Source organism: Heteronotia binoei, chromosome 3, assembly GCF_032191835.1.
Source record: "Heteronotia binoei isolate CCM8104 ecotype False Entrance Well chromosome 3, APGP_CSIRO_Hbin_v1, whole genome shotgun sequence".
Classification (NCBI taxonomy): domain Eukaryota; kingdom Metazoa; phylum Chordata; class Lepidosauria; order Squamata; family Gekkonidae; genus Heteronotia; species Heteronotia binoei.
Genome location: NC_083225.1, coordinates 149,856,705 through 149,877,210, shown reverse-complemented (window position 1 = coordinate 149,877,210; position 20,506 = coordinate 149,856,705). Strand labels below are relative to the sequence as shown.

Genomic DNA, 20,506 nt, shown 5'->3' with positions numbered 1-20,506 from the left:
ATAAATTATATCAGAAGGATAGGGGGGAAGGGTCAGAGGTGGAGTGGCTCTGTATGTCAGAGAAGGTATACAGTTCAATAAAACTGAGAATCTAAGAGAAATAAATTATCTTATAGAAATGCTATGGGTGGAAATAATGGACTCTGGAAGTTTGTTATTACCTATCAGATCAAGGGTTAGAGGATGATTTTAAAACAGCAATAGAATTAAGAAAAGCAGCTAGATAAAATAAATGTGTCATAATAGGTGATTTTAGTTACACACAAATTGATTAGGACAATATGTATTCAAGTAAGGAGAAAGAGACTGGGTTTCTAGATACTGTGCCATGGAGCAGATGGTGACAGAACCTACCGGGAGGAGGCGATCCTGCACTTGGTCCTTAATACTCAGGACCTGGTGGGAGATGTAAACATGATAGCATCAGTTGGAAACAATGACCATAATGCTATTAAGTTTAGCATTTATGTAAACAGGGAGTTGCCCCCAAAGATCATCACAACAATATTCAAGTGATAGGTGAATAGGTGATTTTAACTACCCGCAGATTGATTGGGTCAATATGTGTTCTGGTCGAGAGAAAGGGATTGAGTTTCTAAATGCTCTCAATGACTGTGCTTTGGAGCAGATGGTCACAGAACCTACCAGGGGTGGGGTAATCTTGGATTTGGTCCTAAGTAATGCCCAAGACCTGGTGAGAGATGTAAAAGTGATTGCACTGCTTGGGAGCAGTGACCATAACGTTATTGGTTTCACCATTTGTATAAATAGGGAGTTGCCCCAAAAGACCAGCACGACCACTTTTAACTTTAAAAGGGGTAAATTCTCTGAGATTAGGAGGCATGTTATAGCAGCGCCCGCCTCACGGCCTCACTGGATCTCTTTATTTCAGTCTCTTCGGGGTATTTTACTTGTTTATTTGATGGAAATATAATTCACTTCATAGGGGACCACAGCAGCTTTGTTTGTTTTTCCCAAAAATATAGGCTCTCAAGAACTTTAACTCAAACCACAGGTTTATTATAACACAAAGTCTTTAAACTGGGGATATGGGAGATATTTACACAGGCTAACACGTTGCTCAGTTGTTTCAGGCTTTACATTAACTTTTTCCTTCCTTTGAGTTTCTCAGTTACACAGTTCACAGTTTCCCTATATCTTGCTCTCTCCACCTCTAGCACAGGTCTGGCCTCTTGGGAATGATGTGCCAAGTCTCACCCCACGACTGGAGTCTCTCTCTCAGCCCTTCTTGGTGTCTCAGACCCACATCCACTCCCTCAACCACCTTACTAGATCTTCAGAGTTGTCTATAGGTGTCTGTGACTGTTCAGGTCTTGACTGACTCACACACACAGCCCTCTTGGCTGATTTTGTCGAGCTTGCAGTCTCTGGAAGACTTCCCCGTCTCTGCCTCAAGCTCCTTCACAGGATCAGCTGCCCTCTCAGCCCTTCTGGTAGGCTCGAACTGACCCTCTCAGTCTCTGTCAGGTCCCCACTGACAGACTTCTCTGACAGGCACCTTCTCTGTCAGAAGCCAACTTGACTGAACCCTGCCTCAGCAGTTTCTCTCACTCAACTTCTTTTCCCTCCCTGAGAACTCTGAGCACTTTGCCCCCACCCTCAGGTCACCTGACGCAGCCCTGTGCGTCTTCAGTTTATGGTTAACCCATTGCTTTCCGTCACACATGTGAAGAGGAAACTGAAAGGAAAGGTAAATACAGTCCAAACCCTTGTGGAAGCTTGGAGGCTATTTAAAACTACAATCCTAGAAACGCAGATAAAATATATACCACAAGTTAGGAAAGGCATAAATAGGTATAAGAAAAAGCCTGCATGGTTAACAAACAAAGTAATGGAAGCTGTAAGAGGTAAGAAGAATTCCTTTAAGCAGTGGAAAGCTAGTCCAAGTGAGGTTAATAAAAGGGAACACAGGCTGTGGCAAATCAAATGCAAGACTGTGATCAGGCAGGCAAAAAGGAACTATGAAGAGCATATTGCAAAAAACAAAGACCAACAATAAAAATTTCTTCAAATATATTAGAAGCAAGAAACCAGCCAGGGAGGCAGTGGGGCACTTGGATGAACATGGGGTAAAAGGATTACTGAAGGAGGATAGGGGAATGGCTGAGAAGCTAATGCATTTTTTCCTCCGTCTTCACTGTGGAAGATGATAAGTGTTTGCCCACTCCAGAACCGCTAATTTTGGAAAGGGTGTTGAAGGACCGGAGTCAGATTGAGGTGACAAGAGAGGAGGTCCTACAACTGATAGACAAATTAAAAACTAATTTGGCATACATCCAAGAGTTCTGAAAAAACTCAAAGGTGAACTTGTGGATCTCCTGACAAAAATCTGTAAGCTTTCATTGAAATCTGCCTCCGTTCCTGAGGACTGGAAGGTAGCAAATGTCACCCCCATCTTTAAAAAGGGTTCCAGAGGAGATGCGGGAAATTACAGGCCAGTCAGTCTGACTTCAATACCAGGAAAGTTGGTAGAAACCATTATTAAAGACAGAATGAGTAGGCACATTGATGAACACGGGTTATTGAGGAAGACTCAGTATGGGTTCTGTAAGGGAAGATCTTGTCTCACTAACCTGTTAGAGTTCTTTGGGGGGGGGGGGTGAACAAACATGTGGACAAAGGGGACCCAATAGATGTTGTTTACCTTGACTTCCAGAAAGCTTTTGATAAAGTTCTTCATCAAAGGCTCCTTAGTAAGTTCGAGAGTCATGGAGTAAAAGGATAAGTCCTCTTTTGGATCAAAAACTGGCTAATTAATAGGAAACAGAGAGTGAGTATAATGGGCACTTTTCACAGTGGAAGATGGTAAGCAGTGGGGTGCTTCAGGGCTCAGTACTGGGTCCCATGCTCTTTAACTTGTTCATTAATGATTTGGAGTTGGGAGTAAGCAGTGAAGTGGCTAAGTTTGCAGATGACACTTTATTGTCCAGGGTGGTGAGAACGAGCAAGGATTTTGAAGCACTCCAAAGGGATCTGTTGAGGCTGGGTGAGTGGGTGTAAACATGGCAGATGAGATTCAATATGGCCAAGTGCAAAGTATTGCACATTGGGGCCAAAAATCCTAGCTATAAATACAAGTTGATGGGGTGTGAACTGGCAGAGACTGACCAAGAGAGAGATCTTGAGGTTGTGATGGATAACTCACTGAAAATGTCAAGACAGTGTGCGATTGCAATAAAAAAGGCCAATGCTATGCTGGGAATTATTAGGAAGGGAATTGAAAATAAGTCAGTCAGTATCATAATGTCCTTGTATAAATCGATGGTGTGATCTCATTTAGAATACTGTGTACAATTTTGGTCACTGCACCTCAAAAAAGTTGTTATAGCGTTGGAAAATGTTCAGAAAAGGGCAACTAGAATGATTAAAGGGTTGGAACACTTTCCATATGAAGAAAGATTAAAATGCTTGGGGCTCTTTAGCTTGGAGAAACATCGACTGCGTGGTGAGAGGTTTACTAGATTATGCATCGGATGGAGAAGGTGGAGAAAGAAGTCCTTTACTCCCTTTCTCACAATACAAGAACTCGTGAACATTCAGTGAAATTGCTGAGCGGTCGGGTTAGAATGGATAAAAGGAAGTACTTCTTCACCCAAAGGGTGATTAACATGTGGAATACAAGCATAGCCAGCTTCAAGAGGGGATTGGATAAACATATGGAGCAGAGGTCCATCAGTGGCTATTAGCTACAGCGTATTGTTGGAACTGGGACAGTGATGCTCTGTCTGGGACAGTGATGCTCTGTATTCTTGGTGTTTCTGGGGAGGGGCACAGTGAAAGGGCTTCTAGACCCACTTGTGGACCTCCTGATGGCACTTAGGATTTTTTTTGTGGCCAGTGTGACACAGAGTGTTGGACTGGATGGGCCATTGGCCTGATCCAACATGGCTTCTCTTATGTTCTAAGTGGTAACTTTTCTCAGATGAGTGGGCTTGTGAAGAAGAAACTGAAAGGAAAAACCACAATCCCTTCAGAAAGCTTGGAGACGATTTAAAGCAATACTGGAAGCTCAGATCATAGGTATTCCACAGGTCAGTACAGGTATGAATAGGTATTTAAAAAGGCCTGCATGGTTATTGAATGAAATAGTGGAAGCAGTAAATGGTAAGAAGAATTTCTTTAAGCAGTGGAAGTCTAGTCCGAGTGAGGAAAATAAAAGGGAGCACAGGTTTCACAAATAAAATGCAAGTTAGTGATCAGACAGGCAAAAAGGGACTATGGGGAACATATTGTAAAAAACCTAGACCAACAATAAACATTTCTTCAGATACATTAGAAGCAGAAAACCAGCCAGGGAGGTAGTGGGACCCTTGGATAACCATAGGATAAAAGAATTACTAAGGAATGATAAGGAAATGACAGAGAAGCGGAATTCAATTTTTGCCTGTCTTCACTATAGAAGATGGGTGGTGCAATTTCAGGAGCGGTGAAGAAAGATTTGAGTCAAATTGAGGTGATGAGAGGAAGTCCTATGACTGATGTACGTATTAAAAACAGACATACATCCAAGAGTTCTGAAAGAACTCAGATGTTAATTTGTGAATCTGCTGACAAAAACATGCAATCTATCACTGTAATGTAACCCCCATCTCACTTTAATCTGTTCTGGTAAAACCTCACCTATGTTCAGTTTTGGGCACCACATTTTAAGAAGGATATAGACAAGCTGGAACGGGTCCAGAGGAGGGTGATGAAGATGGTGAGGGGTCTGGAGACCAAGTCCTATGAAGAAACTTGAAGGAGCTGGGCATGTTTCGCCTGGAGAGGAGGTGGCTGAGAGGTGATATGATCACCATCTTCAACTACTTAAAGAGCTGTCATATAGGGGATGGTGTGGAATAGTTTTCTGTGGCCCCAGAAGATAGGACCAGAACCAATGGGTTGAAATTAAATCAAAAGAGTTTCCGGTTTAATATTAGGAAGATCTTCCTGACTGTTAGAGCGGTTCCTCAGTGGAACAGGCTTCCTCAGGAGGTGGTGGGCTCTCCTTCCTTGGAGGCTTTTAAACAGAGGCTAGATGGCCATCTGACAGCAGTGAAGATCCTGTGAATTTAGGGGAAGGTATTAGTGAGTTTCCTGCATTGTGCAGGGGGTTGGACTAGATGACGCTGGAGGTTCCTTCCAACTCTATGATTCTGTGATCTTTTAAAAAAGGATCCAGAGGAGATCTGGGAAATTACAGACTGGTCAGTCTAACACTGATACCGGATGAGTTGGTGGAATCCATTATTAAAGGTTTATTACTCATAAATACTGTTTATACTTCATATATTCCTATTAAGCTGCAACACTGAACAGGAGGTTTGTGCAACATTTGTATGTGCTGTGGTTGGAGAAGAAGTGATCCTAATGTGAGGCAATGGGAGGCTGCTGTTTCCGACAGTACATTCGGGGTCTGGTTTTAAGCAGAGGCACTGCCTGGCAGGATGTTGCCCCAGAGGCCTCACTAAAATGGCCCATTAATTTCTATAGGGCTTGCACTGAAAAGCTTTTCAGCAGATTGTGTTCCATGTCAGTTTTCTCTATCTGTGTGCCTGAGAAAGAGACAGACAGACAGACAGAGCAAATGGCATTGCCATTTGTACTTTGTTTCCTCAGGCACCAAACATCTTGACCTGGCTCCAGTTAAGCCAGGTCAAGATGTTTTTCCTGCTGCTTTGGAAAAAATAAAAAAAAAGTTGATAAGCAGATATTGTTTCTTGCAGCCGTAAGTGATACTTTTTATTAATAACTGGCAGGTACAAAAGCAAACCAAGTGATGACTATGAGGACCCCACAGATGTGCAGAATATCAAAGATGCCCAGGAGAACATGGGAGACTTTAAACTGAAAACTGCTACTAACTACAAAATCCCTGAACACATGAGAATGAATGCTGAGAAGAAAACTAATCAGTTGGCATCTCTAGAAGTGGCTGTAAGTGAAATGACTGATGTGTATCCTGTGATTTTACTTCCTTATGCCCCAGGCGTTTGCAAGTGGAGGGCAGAGAAACTAATACTTATTGAGGATATTTATTGTATCACTAACGTGGAATTTGAAAGCTAATTAAAGTTAATTCCGTGTAAGACCAAAAGAAGAGCCCAATTGTGCTGATACGAGTGCAGGATAAGATCGTAGCAAAGCCAATCCTAACATCCAATATGGAAGGAACCCTAGAGGCAGAACTGTTACTTAGGAACATACTGGAAATAGTCCCCATGTATTATTTCAGAGTGTGAACATACATCAACACTTCAATCCGTAAACACTTGGTTAGACAAGAAACTATAAACAGTCTGTCGGGTCTTCGGTACCCCTCCCGGTCTCCCGGCGTCGCCGTTGCCCCTCCCGGGCACTCTGGGGCATTCCCCGGAGGTCTCAGAAACAGGGGGGTGGGCGCTGGGTTACTTCACCGCAGGCCCCCGTTCCCCTCCTGGCTGTGCTGTGGCTCCTGTCCCTCTCTCTTGCGAGGCAGCCTCTTTGAGCGTCAGCCAGCTTCCTCAGCGACCTCCTCCCTCCCTCCTTTTATGCTTCCCGACCCAACCTTCCCCCTTCCCGGGTCCTGCCCCTCTCTGGCTCCTCCCCCCTTCAAAGCCCCAGACGCCCGGGAGAGGCGAGCCAGGGCTGGGCTGACTGGGCGTGCCTCGGGCATCCTAGCCCTCGGCTGCGTGCTGTGATGGGGCGTCTCGCGCTGCGACAAGACGAACGGCTCTCCTCCTCCTGGCCCGGTGCTGGGCTCAGCTTCTCCCTCTTGCTCCCTGGCGTCTTGCCCTGGCCAGACTTCGCGGACACGGAGCCGGGCTCGTCGCCTGGGAGGTGTCGCTCGGGTGGCTGCTGGCGCCCCGTCAGTCGAGGTGAGGGGTGGGGCCGCCACGGGGGCTTGGAGAGGTGGGGAAGGCTCTTGGGGTGACGACGAAGGCTTGGAACGGCTGGCAGGCGCCGGGGGGTCTCCTCCGCGCAGTCCCCGCCCGGGCTGGGCGGGACACGGTCTTTATTGTGCCTTCCAAGCTATCATTGTGGGGTAACTTTGGGGAGCCCTGACAGATGTCTTGTCATGTCTGCCTTTCTGTCCTTTCAGATCTGCCTTTGGAGAATTGTGGGTGGCCCAGCCAGCCCGACAGGTGTTCCTTTTCCTCTGCACAGTAGAATTCACTGTGGGTGGTTTCAGCCCTTGGGGGTGGGGCTAAAACAACCCCCAGAGAGTTGTGGATGGGCATGCTTCCATTGCCTGTCTGGTGAAGCTGTTGTCATGGGGTAACTTTGGAGACACCCTGTCTGAAGTCTTGTCATGTCTGCCTTTCTGTCCTTCCAAATGTGCCTTTGGAGAATTATGGGTGGCCTAGCCAGTCCAATTGGTATTTCTTTTTCTTTGTAGAGTAGAAGAATTCACCATGGGTTGTGTCAGGCCTTATGAGGGGGGGCTGTGAGAGTGGCAGGTCCTGGGCATGCTGCCCTCACTTATCTGGTTGGGCTGGAGTCCCTGCCAAGCTGTTGTCATGGGGTAACTATGGGGAGCCCTTGTCAGAAGTCTCTTGTCATGTCTGCCTTTCTGTCCTTCAGAACTTGCCTTTGAAGACTTGGGGGGGCTGCAAGCTTAGGGAGGATATTTGCTTTGCTTCTCATGTCTGGCTGGGAGGGGGTGTCTTCCCAGGTGAAGTTTCCCTGTGAGTTTGGTGTCACTGGTTTTTTTCCTGAGCCATTCCGTAGACTCCTGTAATTGCAGCTGTCTATTCCAGAAGGAGCACTGGGCAGACCTTTTTGGTGGGTCTGTAATTGTGACTCCAGAAACATAAGCTGCATCCAATTTGGAGATATTGTAGAAGAGTGGACTGCAGGGTGAGTTTCTCTGTGTGTTTGGTGTGTGTAGCTTGCAGGGGATCCATTCTGTACAGTTTTGAACCTGTGCCTGACATTTCCCCCAAAAGCACTTTTATGGCTTGACCTTAGTCCTGTTGGGTTTGCAATGCCACAATAGTACTGGTTCTGCTGAGCACATTGCACTGGCACAATGCCCCCTTCCTTCAGTTTCTACTGAAGAGATTCTCAGGGACTTTAATTCTGTTCCATTGGGCTTCTGTTGCCCTTGTTCTTTTGGTATTTTCCCCTCCATTGGAAACAGTGGATTATGGGCATCTTCTTTGGGGAGCCATAACATGGACCCTGTATATCCATTCCTCACCAAACTTGGAGGGCTGGTAGAGGTGACTCAGCCAGAGATCCACTGATAGTTGAGTTTTTCTAGCTTGCACTGTTCTATATTCCCCTGAACCTACTGAACTTATACCTGTCATTTCCCTAGAAAGCACTTTGATGGGACACCTTCTTGGGGTGGGGTGGGGGGCGGTAACTCCGTAAATTCAGTCCTCATGAAACTTGGAAGGCAGGTAGAGGACAGGGAGCTGGGGATCCCCTATATGTTTGGTGTCTCTAGGGGGGCATTCTACCATATCACAAACCTCATGAATTGAACCAGTTCGCCTAGCGTCAAAAAGTTCATAATGGTCTGTGGTTTGTGAACTGTGCTCACCACAAACCTATGTGAACTGCATTAGCTCTTAATGCCCCACTGAAGCTGCCTGTCATCTTTTTTCAGATTCATGAGAAGAAATTGTCCATGAATAAATGGATAATCTCCCTCCGAGACCTCAAGGTGGCTATTACTGAAGAGATCCAGTGCCTGGTGCAAGAACTGAAAACTATACAATCATCCTTGCATCCCTCCAAACATCTGCCTATTCCTCTAGTTCCTCAACTACATTCCGATGAGACACCAGAAAAAAGATTCCAGTATGATAGTGAAATCCTTATGAAGTTCAAACAGGAACAAGAAGCCCGGGCTCAGCTCAAAAAATCTGTGGCTTCATCAGAGGGTGCTGCGAGTGTAGCGGGATTTGGAAGTGGATTTCTTCATACCCCATCAGCGAAGGAGATAGAAATGACAATGCGGGGTCCAAGTATGAAAACAATTAAGACTATATCGGCAACAGCTGCAGCGACACCCAAACCTTTTGAGATTGAGCGAGCAGAACCAACAGAAATGGAACTGGAGATTGCAAAGAGGGATGAAATTAGAAATGTTCACCTTCAGGAGAGTTTAATCAAGAGGGTAAGAGAATAAAAGGAACCATCTCAAAGTAGACCTTGTGTTGTCTGCTGCTGTGTGAAATAATTTTCCACCTTCTCTAGAGCATCAATATTTCAGCAATTGTATTCACTTCTGTAAATGATAAACTCAAGAATTAAATCTGACAGGAAGGAGGATTTGACATTTCATTTGGATTTGCAGCGCAATCTAAAATATAATTACACCCTTCTAAGTCCATTGAAGTCAAAGGATTTAGGAGGGTGTAACTCTGTTTAGGATTGCACAGTCTTTATCCTTGTTATGTTTTCATTACCTGTTTTTAAGTGGACTATATCAGCATTTATTTATTTTTCAAATTTGTGTTTCCTCCTGTGTTTTCCCCTTCATTCTTTTTAAAATCCTGTTTAATGCTTAGAGTGAATTTATAATTTATTGATAGTAAATGGTGTATTATTTGTATAGCTGGAACCAGTTTTCAGCCACTAGTCACCAATCTGGTGTTTTTGACAGCAAGTAAGCTTCTGTGCTTTTTAGATACCACACTGTCAAAAGCTTGAGAAATTAAATGGCTTCAGACTGATATTTAGAAAAATAGCAGTGTTGTTTGAAATGATTAATTTAATGGGATCTGTTAATAATATTGTGGAGAATGATTTGTTGCTGTTCCCCCTCCCCCACCCACACTGGCTGACTTGCTCTCCAGATTCATGAGCTTATGATTACCTTTGATGCCGAACTGCGGCTTCTGCGTCACCAGAAACTTAAACTGGATGTACAGATGAAAACTGCTGACTTGCGTCACACTACTTGGTTTGAGGAGCTTCTTCTCCTCAAGAACTTTGAAAAGCATGAGGACACTCTCCAGGAACGCGTTAACAGCCTCATCAGTGAGGAGGAGGAAATGCAAGTAAGTATGAGGTCCCAGGACTGTGCGTAATTTTAAAAAAATTCCTAGGAGAGGGGGTCATCTTCTTCTAGTTTATAACTGTCAGACTAGTTGGTACAGTGACAGCCTCATTCGTCCTTTGCATGTCTATGTCATTCAGATACAGAAAAGGAACTAAGGTCTGAGTGCATGTAGCTGATGTTTTTATAAAATGCATGGCAGAGAAAAGATAAGGTCTTTTCCCTGCCTCTCACAAACCTCCTCACAAGCCATTGCTGCAGGCACTTTTCTCTCAGATTGCCTCCAGTACTGAAAGTCAGCCACGATGGTGCAGAACTACAGGGGTATAGTAGGGAAGGGACATGTTGGCCTCATTCGAATTCAGGGCCTTTTTTTGTAGAAAAAGCCCAGCAGGAACTCATTTGCATATTGGACCACACCCCCTGATTCCAAACAAGCCAGAACTGTGTTCCTGTGCATTTCTGCTAAAAAAATAACAAACCCTGTCCGAATGCATATTTTGTTGTATAAATTAGAACTTTCCATTCCACTACAAGGTTGACATGTTTATAAACAAATATGGCTGCCTCTGTAGTTTGTTGTTGATTTACCACCTGGGCTCCAAAAGTCTTCTAATGTGAGAGATGAAGTTCAGTGTAGGTAAGTCTAGAGCAGGGGTGTCAAACTCATTTGTTATGAGGGCCAGATCTGACATAAATGAGACCTTGTTGGGCCGGGCCATGTTGGGTTGCGTCGGACCAAGTGGGGCCAGGCCATGTTAGGCCAAGCCATGTGTGTACTTATTTAAGATTAGGATTACTTATTTAAGATTAGGACACAGACACACACAATTAAATGGTTTTTAAAAAAACCTTAAAACATGCTTAAAATGTTAGCACATGATGGTTTTGAAAGTGCTTTCTTTGTATTTCTCCCGTGGATCCAGGGAACTGGGCAAAGGAAGCTCTGACTCTTTCCTTCCTTCCTTCCTCAGGGGACTGGTTAGGGAGGAGCCTCAACCAATAGAAGGAAGAGAGGCTTGGCTCAGTAGCTCTGCTGTGTGATTGAGAGAGAGAGCCTGGAAAAACAAGCTCTGCTTCCTCTCCAATGAGCTTCCTCAGCCAATGGAGAAAATAGAGGATCTTCTTCGTGGTCTCTGTGCAGTCCCACACATGGGTTTTCCCGCTGGAACGAACCCGACCTCGGAGAATTCAAAGCTAGCCTTAGGCGTTATTTTTGGCGCGCACTTCCTCCCGCCCTGGGGAGCAGGCATCCACTGCGCATGCCTGGAGCGGGGGGAAGGCGCTCCACCCACCAGTTTCTTTCCGACCGCCACCCGGGATAGTCCTTCCTCGTTGCGTCTCCTCTCAACTAGCCTCCTCAACCGTTTTTTCCTCCGCTACCGCTAACGTTCTTTCTTCGTTTTTCTGCTCCGTTTACTTCTGTCAGGTATAGTATTAAAAAAAAAAAAAGAGTTCTCTATATATCCTCCTTTTCCCTTTATCTCTTCCCTTTTCCTCCTTCCCCCCCCCTTCCCCCCGGGCGTATGGAAGGAAAAGAAGTTAAAATCACTTTTAAAAAGTGCATCCGTTGTGGGACTAAGATCCCCTCCTCAGACGGCCACGCTTTGTGCTTGATTTGCCTGGGCGAAACCCACAGGATTGACGCTTGTGATCACTGTGCCCAGTTCGGCAAACAAGCTAGAAAGAACCGCGCCGCTAGACTGAATAGTCACCTACTGACCCAATCTCTGCGTCCGGCTATGTCTCAATCTTCTGATCCTCAGAAGTCACCACAGAGGGTCGCTACGGTCCAGGCAGCTTCTGTGGCTCTGACTCCCAGGAAGCTTAAGCCCTCAAAACACCCGAAGAAGCACCACGATTCCAAGAAAAAACATGGTGACTCGACGGGAAAAGAGAAATCTTCTTCGCCACACCAGTCAGCTTCGGATGCGAAAGCCGCCTTAGCGGTCTCTTCACTCCGAGTGCTCACGGCTCCAACGCCACCTCCAGTCCTGACTCCGGTAGATGCTATCGAATCCGAGGTCATCCGAATTGGCTCTCGTTCGCCTTCGATACAGGAATTCCTGCCGGAGGACCTTTTGGCGAAGGAACCTACTCAGCCATCTTCACAGCTTCTACAGCGACAGCAACTGCAACAGCAGCAGCTTCTACAGCAACAGCAACTGCAAAAACAGCTCGACCTTGACTCCTTCCGGGACGTTACTGTCCCTCGTACCTACAAGGACGCTATGGTGTCTCCCCTCCGCTTCGACTCTCCACGCCATCGAGACCACGCACCCGATAGGCGTCATGGAAGATCACTCTCTAGGGACAGACATCTTGCGTCCCCCAGAATGAAGCACCGGTACCAGACATCCCCATACCGGGAGAAGACCACACGATACCGTGAGCGATCCTTCAGTAGAGACGAAGAGAGTCGGTACCATAGCAAATCACGCTCTCCATCCCGTCGCTCCTACCCGTGCTATACGCTGTCAAGATCCCCGTCTATAGAATCTTACCGCACCCGTAGGCACCGTGACCCACGGCACCAGGATGTGGAACATCGAGAACAGTACCACGACCGGTATCAACGACACGACTCGTCTAGGTACCAACAACAGGACCCGGCATGGTACCAGCAGCAGAAGGACTTGGGCCGGTACCAACCACAGGATTCAGCACGGTACCAACAACAGCACAGCCCAGCACGGTACCAACAACAGCAAAGTCCAGCACGGTACCAACAACAGCAAAGCCCAGCACGGTACCAAAAACAGCAAAGTCCAGCACGGTACCAACAACAGCAAAGTCCAGCACGGTACCAACGCCACCTGTCATCTCGCTCTGAACATGTGGTATCGCCTCGCCATCGGGTTCCAGTCTCTCCTACACCGTCAACGTCCAAGCTAACTAAACCGCCCTTACCACCGGATCCAGAGGATCCACGGGACGAAGACGAGTCGGACCTTGAGGCTTCAGACTCTTCACAGTCCTTATCTCAGCCGGCCTCCCCAGCCTCTGACATAGTCAAGCCTGCAGATCTTTCTCCCTCAGAAGGGGCCAAGTCCTATTTGGACCTCATAACCGACATGGCCACAGCTTTGAACATTAAGTTAACCACCGACCTTCCCAAGGTTACCGACGTCGTCCACGATTTGATCAATGCAGACCTACCTGCTACTTCATCTTTGCCCATGCTTCCAGTCCATTTAGAGGCCCTAAAAGAGGCCTGGGATAAGCCAGCCTCTATACCACCAACGTCCAAACGTGTCGAGTCACTGTACAAAATTCACGCTCCGGAGTCAAAATTTTTGTTTAACCATCCAGCACCTAACTCTATGATTGTGCATTCGTCGTCAAAAACTAAGCAAACACGCCACCCTGTACCACCAGAGAAAGAGGGGCGTAAACTGGATACACTGGGGAGAAAACTTTATTCAATCTCCACAGCATCAGTAAAAATTAATAATTACATGGCTCATTTTGCGGCATATGCACACAATATTGCAGCACAGCTCACCACTCTGGTACCATCGCTACCTGAAACATCACAACGACAGGCCACCAAATTGCTAAGAGAGCTCCATCGTCTTAGCAAGCAACAAATCAACACTGTTCGCCACTCAGTTGGATGCACATCCAGATCAATGGCGACCGCAATAGCTCTCAGGAGACACGCTTGGCTTCGCTCGTCTTCCTTACAACAGGACATTAAGTATAAAATAGAGGATCTCCCATTTGATGGGCAGGGCCTGTTTAATGCCACCACGGATGACATCCTTACCACCGTGGATGACAGTAGGAAAAGAGCAAAGCGACTGGGGGTAACCCAACAGCAACCTCAAGGTAGCAGGCAGAGACCTTGGAAAACCCCCTTTTACAAGCGCACTAGATCTCCAAAGCAATCTGATTACTGGAAAAGGAGGGCACCCCCTGCAAAGCAACCTTTTCAACAACGCCAAAGACCGCAAGCTCCAAAAAAGACCACTCCTCCAAACAAGCAGTCTCTTTGACTTCACCCCCTCCACTCCCAGACTTCTTCCCTTCCTATCGACGTGGCAGTCCATAACAACGGACTCTTGGGTACTGCAGATTGTAAAGAAGGGTTACTTCATAGAGTTCACCTCACAACCAAAGAACTCGCATTTCCTTGTAACCCCCCCCCCCCCCTCACAGGCTCTACAAGACGAAATCAACATCCTTCTGGCCAAACAGGCCATAGAGCCAATCCCCCCCCAATACCATCGCACGGGGTTTTACTCCCGGTACTTTCTGGTACCAAAGAGAGACGGGGGCCAGCGCCCAATCCTGGACTTACGCAGATTGAACAAATACATACGTCCCACAAAATTCCGCATGATTACCTTACAGTCCACACTGCCACTCATTCCCAAGGACGCGTGGATGGCCCTGATAGACCTGCAGGACGCGTACTTTCACATTACCATCAACAGCTGCCACAGAAGATTCCTGAGGTTCGCCATAGGGGATGCCCACTACCAATTCAGGGCACTTCCCTTCGGCCTATCAACCGCCCCAAGGGTCTTCACGAAATGTATGGCAGTGGTAGCAGTGTTCCTCCGTCAGCGGGGCATAGCCCTTTACCCCTATATAGACGATTGGTTGATGGTGGGAACTTCGGAAGAGCAGCTCAAGGAGCACATTCAAATAACACTTCACCTCCTCGCTACTCTAGGGTTGCAGGTCAACCACCAAAAGTCTCAACTCTCCCCCTCGCAGACAATACAATTCATCGGGGCATATCTATCCACCACAGACCATATGGCATACTTACCCATGGACAGGGTTACGAATATCCAAACCCTGGCCAACAATATAATCTCCCATCCGACACAAACAGCTCTCGTGTTTCAGCGCATGTTGGGTCTGATGGCAGCAACAACCGCCGTTCTCTTATATGCTCGGCTCCACATGCGGCCTCTACAGCTGTGGTTTGTCAGAACCTTCCACCCACAGAGGCAATCACAACGGACGCTACTTTCAGCTCCCAACCACATTCTGCCGTCCCTACAGTGGTGGACAAGCCAGCACAATCTTCTACAAGGAATGCCATTCCTGCAACAATCACCTTCAACTGTTGTCACCACAGATGCATCGAGGTGGGGGTGGGGAGCTCATCTCAATTCTCTGATGGTCCAAGGTCAGTGGACAGCGAACGAAAAGCTCCTGCATATCAACTGTCTCGAGCTCCTTGCTGTTCACAGGTCACTGAAATCCTTCCTGCCATCTCTGCACGGTCGCCACATACAAATAACATCGGACAATGTGGCGACTGTGTTTTATATCAATCGGCAAGGAGGGACTGCGTCCTCCCGTCTCTGCAAGATGGCACTACGCTTGTGGCATTGGAGCATCGCTCACAAAATCCATCTGACTGCAGTGCACCTACCAGGGGTGCAGAATACGCAAGCAGATACTCTGAGCAGGATGACAGTAAACGATCACGAATGGTCAATCAACAGGAAGTACCTCCTCCCTGTCTTCACTATGTTTGGTGCCCCAACCATAGATGTCTTTGCGTCCCCGGACAACGCTCAATGCGACATTTTCTACATGAGAGGCCCCCCATCCTCCCTGTCACCAGGGGATGCGTTCCTACAGACGTGGAACGGCCCACTTCATTTCCTTTTCCCACCGATTCCGCTCATAACAAGGACAATTCAGAAGTTGCAGCTGGACCACACGAACTGTATCTTGATCACTCCTTGGTGGCCGCGCCAGGTGTGGTTTACCACTCTGCTCCTCCTATCGAACAGGACTTATCACTGCTTCCCGCAGGTACAGGATCTTCTGTCACAACAGAAGGGCAGGGTCCTACACCACAATCCTTCAGCCCTCAAATTAACAGCTTGGAGGATCAGTTTTTAGGTTTTCCTGACGATGTCAGACACATCCTTTTAAACGCCAGGAAGCCCTCTACTAGGAAATCCTACACAGCTAAATGGAAACGCTTTACTCAATATGCCATACGCAATAATTTCCACCCTGCGTCCTCCTCCATCTCGCAGATCCTTACTTATACCGTCTCTCTTTCGGACTCTGGCCTCACTTACTCCTCACTTAAGGTGCATCTGGCAGCCATCTCCGCCTTCCACCAGAGCATAGAGGGCCATACAGTATTCGCACATCTCGTTACAAAATCTTTCTTGAAGGGAATTCTCCACCTTAAACCTCCGACGAGGCAATTCTGCCCTACATGGAGTCTATCTGTCGTGCTCAGTCAATTGATGAAGCCCCCCTTCGAACCAATGGCGTCTATCCCCTTGCACCTTTTATCGTGGAAAACAGCCCTGCTAGTTGCACTCACCTCAGCTAAAAGGGCCAGTGACATTTGCGCTTTTCGATCTGATCCGCCCTACATTGTCTTTCATCACGACAGAGTGGTTCTGAGGCCGGACCCAAATTTCCTACCTAAAGTGGTGTCACCCTTCCACCTCCAAAGTGTAACCACTTTGCCGTCCTTTTTCCAACACCCCTCGGACTCGGGACAGAAATCCCTCCATAACCTTGACGTGCGTCGAGCCCTTGCCTTCTATTTGGACAGGACTGCTGCATTCCGTAAAGATACCGCATTGTTTGTTTCCTACGGAACCCACAAGAAGGAACAGAAACTCTCTATACAGAGACTGTCTAAGTGGCTGGTTGAGGCTATATCTCTTTGTTACAAGTTAGCTAAACAACCAGTTCCAGAACCTCTAAGGGGACACTCTACTAGGGCATTAGCCACATCCTCCGCCTTTGCGAGGGGCATATCCGTTGAAGACATCTGTGCAGCAGCAGTATGGTCCTCATCGTCCACCTTCGCCACGCATTATGCTATGGACATTCATGCAGGGCGGGACTCTTCCTTCGGGCAAGCCGTACTCCGCTCCATTTTCAACTGAGATGTCATGCTCTCCAATGGCGAGTGGGAGTACTTTTACTCATCTGTTATGTATAACCTAACTTCTGAAATTTCTCTTTCAGGAACAGCACCCACCTCCGTGCAGGTTAGCTCATTAGTCACCCATGTGTGGGACTGCACAGAGACCACGAAGAAGATAAACAGGTTGCTTACCTGTAACTTATGATCTTCGAGTGGTCATCTGTGCAGTCACACACGCCCACCCATCCGTCCCCGCTGCTGTTTCTGCGATTCTACATTCCTTAGACTATCTTGCACTTATCAGCGGCTGGAAAGAAACTGGTGGGTGGAGCGCCTTCCCCCCGCTCCAGGCATGCGCAGTGGATGCCTGCTCCCCAGGGCGGGAGGAAGTGCGCGCCAAAAATAACGCCTAAGGCTAGCTTTGAATTCTCCGAGGTCGGGTTCGTTCCAGCGGGAAAACCCATGTGTGTGACTGCACAGATGACCACTCGAAGATCATAAGTTACAGGTAAGCAACCTGTTTTTTTGCTCTGTAGCTCCTGTGTAATTGAGCAAGACTTGCAAAGCAAACTGTGATGTCAAAGATTTCAGGTTTTCACGGCTGGTAACATCATTAGGGTTTGTAGAATCTTTCGGGCTCAAGTGCCGTGTTCTACTGGAGAAAGTTTTTCTTCCAGACGTTTCTGCTCCGGCTGCAATGCCACTGAGGATGTTCTCTGCAGCTGAGAACGAAATGTCTGGAAGAAAAACTTTCTCCAGTAGAACAGGAATAGGAGCTCTCCAGGGGCCTGATTCGGTCCCCAGGCTTAACGTTTGACACCCCTGGTCTAGAGTGAGTGACAATGTGAGAGATGTTCAGTGTAGGTAAGTCTAAGTTGATGCATGTTAGAAACAAAAAATCACAACTTCACATATATGGTAATAGGGTTTGCATTTGCTGAGACTGAGAGGGAAAGAGATCCTAGGGCTGTAGTAGATAGTTCACTAAAAGTGCCCACCCAGGATGCTGTAGCAATGAAAAAGGCAAACTCTGTACTGGGGACTATTAGGAAAATGATTGAGGATAAAACAGCCTGTATTATAATGTGCCTGTGTCGATGTATGGTGCTGCCTCACTCAGAATACTATGTGTAGTTCTGGTCACCATATTTTAAAAAGGACATTGCAGAGCTTGAAAAAGTATTGAAGAGGACAGCCAAGACTATTAGGAGGTTGAAGCACTTTTCCTATGAGGAAAGGCTGAAAAGATATTATTAAGACATGACAGAGGTTCATAAATTATATATGAGGTAGAGAGAGTTGGCAAAGAGAACTTTTCCTCCCTCTCCCAAAATACTAGAACTCAAGGGCATCCAATGAAAGTGATGGGCAGTAGGTTCAAGATGGAGAAAAGTACAGCTTCCTTACACAATGAGTTATTAAAATGTGGAATTCATTACCGGAAGATGTAGTGATGGCTGCAGGCACGGATGGCTTTAAAAGGAGATTAGATAGATTCATGAAGGATAAGTCTATCAGTGGCTACTAGCCAGGTGACTGAAGGGAACCAAGTTCAGAGGCTTTACACCTCTGAATCCCAGTGCCAGGAGGCAAGGTCAGGGTAAGGATTGGCCTCTGTGCTCTGTTGCTGGACCTCCAGAGGAACTGGTTGGCCATTGTGAGAGTTAGGATGCTGGAATAGATGGACCACTGGTCTGATTCAGCAAGGTTCTTTTTATGTTCTTATGTCTCCTTCCCTTAATTAGATGGTTTGAATCAATGTTTACAATCCTTTTATTTACTAAGATACATTTCCTGTTTTCATATCAAGCGTGGGAAGGTTATGCTGTTGCTTCCTCCTCTCTTTAGCTGGGATCAATATGAAATAATCATCTTTGGAACTTTATGTTTTGCCCTGGAACTCATGTTTCTTTTGTCATGTCATCTGAGAAAGTTTCCCACTGTCCTTAAAACAAGTGTACCTGTGAGGCTGAGGAGGTGACGTGTGCTGCCTTCTAATTGCAATGCATTTAGGATTGAGGCAGGGGGAGGGTCAGTCTTTCAGGTTGGAAGTTGTTTTTTGGACGCAGCAATTTAATGTGACTGGTTCAACGACCTTAACATTCCTTGACCATATAGCAATTGAAGCAATTTCATTTAATAATAACATGGATAGTAGATTCCCAGTGGAATCAAGGTACGTGTGATAACTGCTGAGATTACTGCCCCTGGATAGTGAAATTCTGCATTTATATCCATTGTAATAAACTGCCTAGTGGGCAGTCTTAGTATGAAAATGGCTCCCTTCCACTTTCAGTCACACCTTAACAACATTCATCCACATAAATAGTAAGATAGTACACAAGTCTGGAGGCACCTTAAAGATTAAACAAATTGATTAATCCAGTGGGGAAAGGTGGTTCTTTTCCCACTTGCACCATCTGTAAAAGTAGGAGGATCTCAAATATTCTTGCAACTCTCTTAATTTTTTTTACAGAGCAAATTGAATAACTACTTTGAACAAATAGAAGAAAAGAAAGCAGAGATTGCAAAGCTCCAGGACCGAGAGAAGGTCCTCTATGCCACTTTCCAAGCATCTTTGGGGGAAAATAATAAATTTGCTACGTTCCTCACAAAAGTCCTCAAGAAGAAAATTAAGCGTGTTAAGAAGAAAGAAGTGGAAAGCGAAGGAGGTTAGAAATATGTTGTGATGTTGATGTCATACATATTAGTTACTAGGGTTGCAAGCACCAGGTGGGGAAAAACTTGGAGATGGAGCCTGGGGAGGGCAAGGTATGGGGAAGGATGGGACCTCAGCAGAGTATAATTCTGTGTTGTCCACACTCCAAACCTGCTATTTTCTTCAGAAGAACTGAGCTCTGGTGCCTGGAAATTCTAATTTTGGGTAGTTTCCAGGCCTCATCTGGAACTAGTTACTAGTTCTGTTGGTAGAGAATGACCAACATACATTCTAGATAGTTAGCTCAGCTTGATGTATCAAAATGTTACTAGAGAAAAAGGAATCAGTAGCATTCCTTTTAGACTCTATTTGTTGATGAGTGCTGGTCCAACTCCTCCCCGGAAGATCTGACCATAGCCTTAGAAACTGTGGTAAGGTGGCTCAGGCTGAGTCGACTGAAATTGAATCCGATGAAGACGGAGGTTCTGTATCTAAGTTGTGGCGGTCCGGGAGCACAGGTCTCACTATTGGCCTTTGATGGAGCGCCACTTACATTGATGCCAAAGGTTAAAAGCTTAGGGGTGCTCCTGGATCCCTCTATAACAATGGAGGCCCAGCTGGCAGCCACTGCCAAAACAGCCTTTTATCACCTTCAGCTGGTTAAGCAGTTGGTCCCCTTTCTTGAACGCAACAACTTGGCGACACTGATCCATGCTACGGTCACCTCGAGACTGGATTACTGTAATGCCCTCTACATGGGGCTGCCCTTGTCTCAAACCCGGAAGCTTCAACTAGTGCAGAATGCTGCAGCCAGGTTGTTAATGGGACTTCCCTTACAGGAGCACATTCAACGTATGTTGAAAGCGCTGCACTGGTTACCTATTGCATACCAGATTTGTTTCAAGGTGCTGGTTCTCACCTTTAAAGCTAGGGTTGCCAAGTCCAATTCAAGAAATATCTGGGGATTTTGGGGGTGGAGCCA

At 46.5% G+C, this 20,506-nt stretch overlaps 1 protein-coding gene across 1 annotated transcript in view; it reads left to right on the top strand.

The window, feature by feature from the left end:
* CFAP44 (cilia and flagella associated protein 44) overlaps positions 1–20,506 on the top strand; it is a 103,750-nt gene that overhangs the window by 63,818 nt on the left and 19,426 nt on the right. The window contains exons 25-28 of the mRNA XM_060234644.1: positions 5,760–5,937; positions 8,597–9,109; positions 9,792–9,995; positions 19,342–19,537. Of these exons, the coding sequence (XP_060090627.1) occupies positions 5,760–5,937; positions 8,597–9,109; positions 9,792–9,995; positions 19,342–19,537 (1,091 nt within the window). The remainder of the gene's footprint in view (positions 1–5,759; positions 5,938–8,596; positions 9,110–9,791; positions 9,996–19,341; positions 19,538–20,506) is intronic.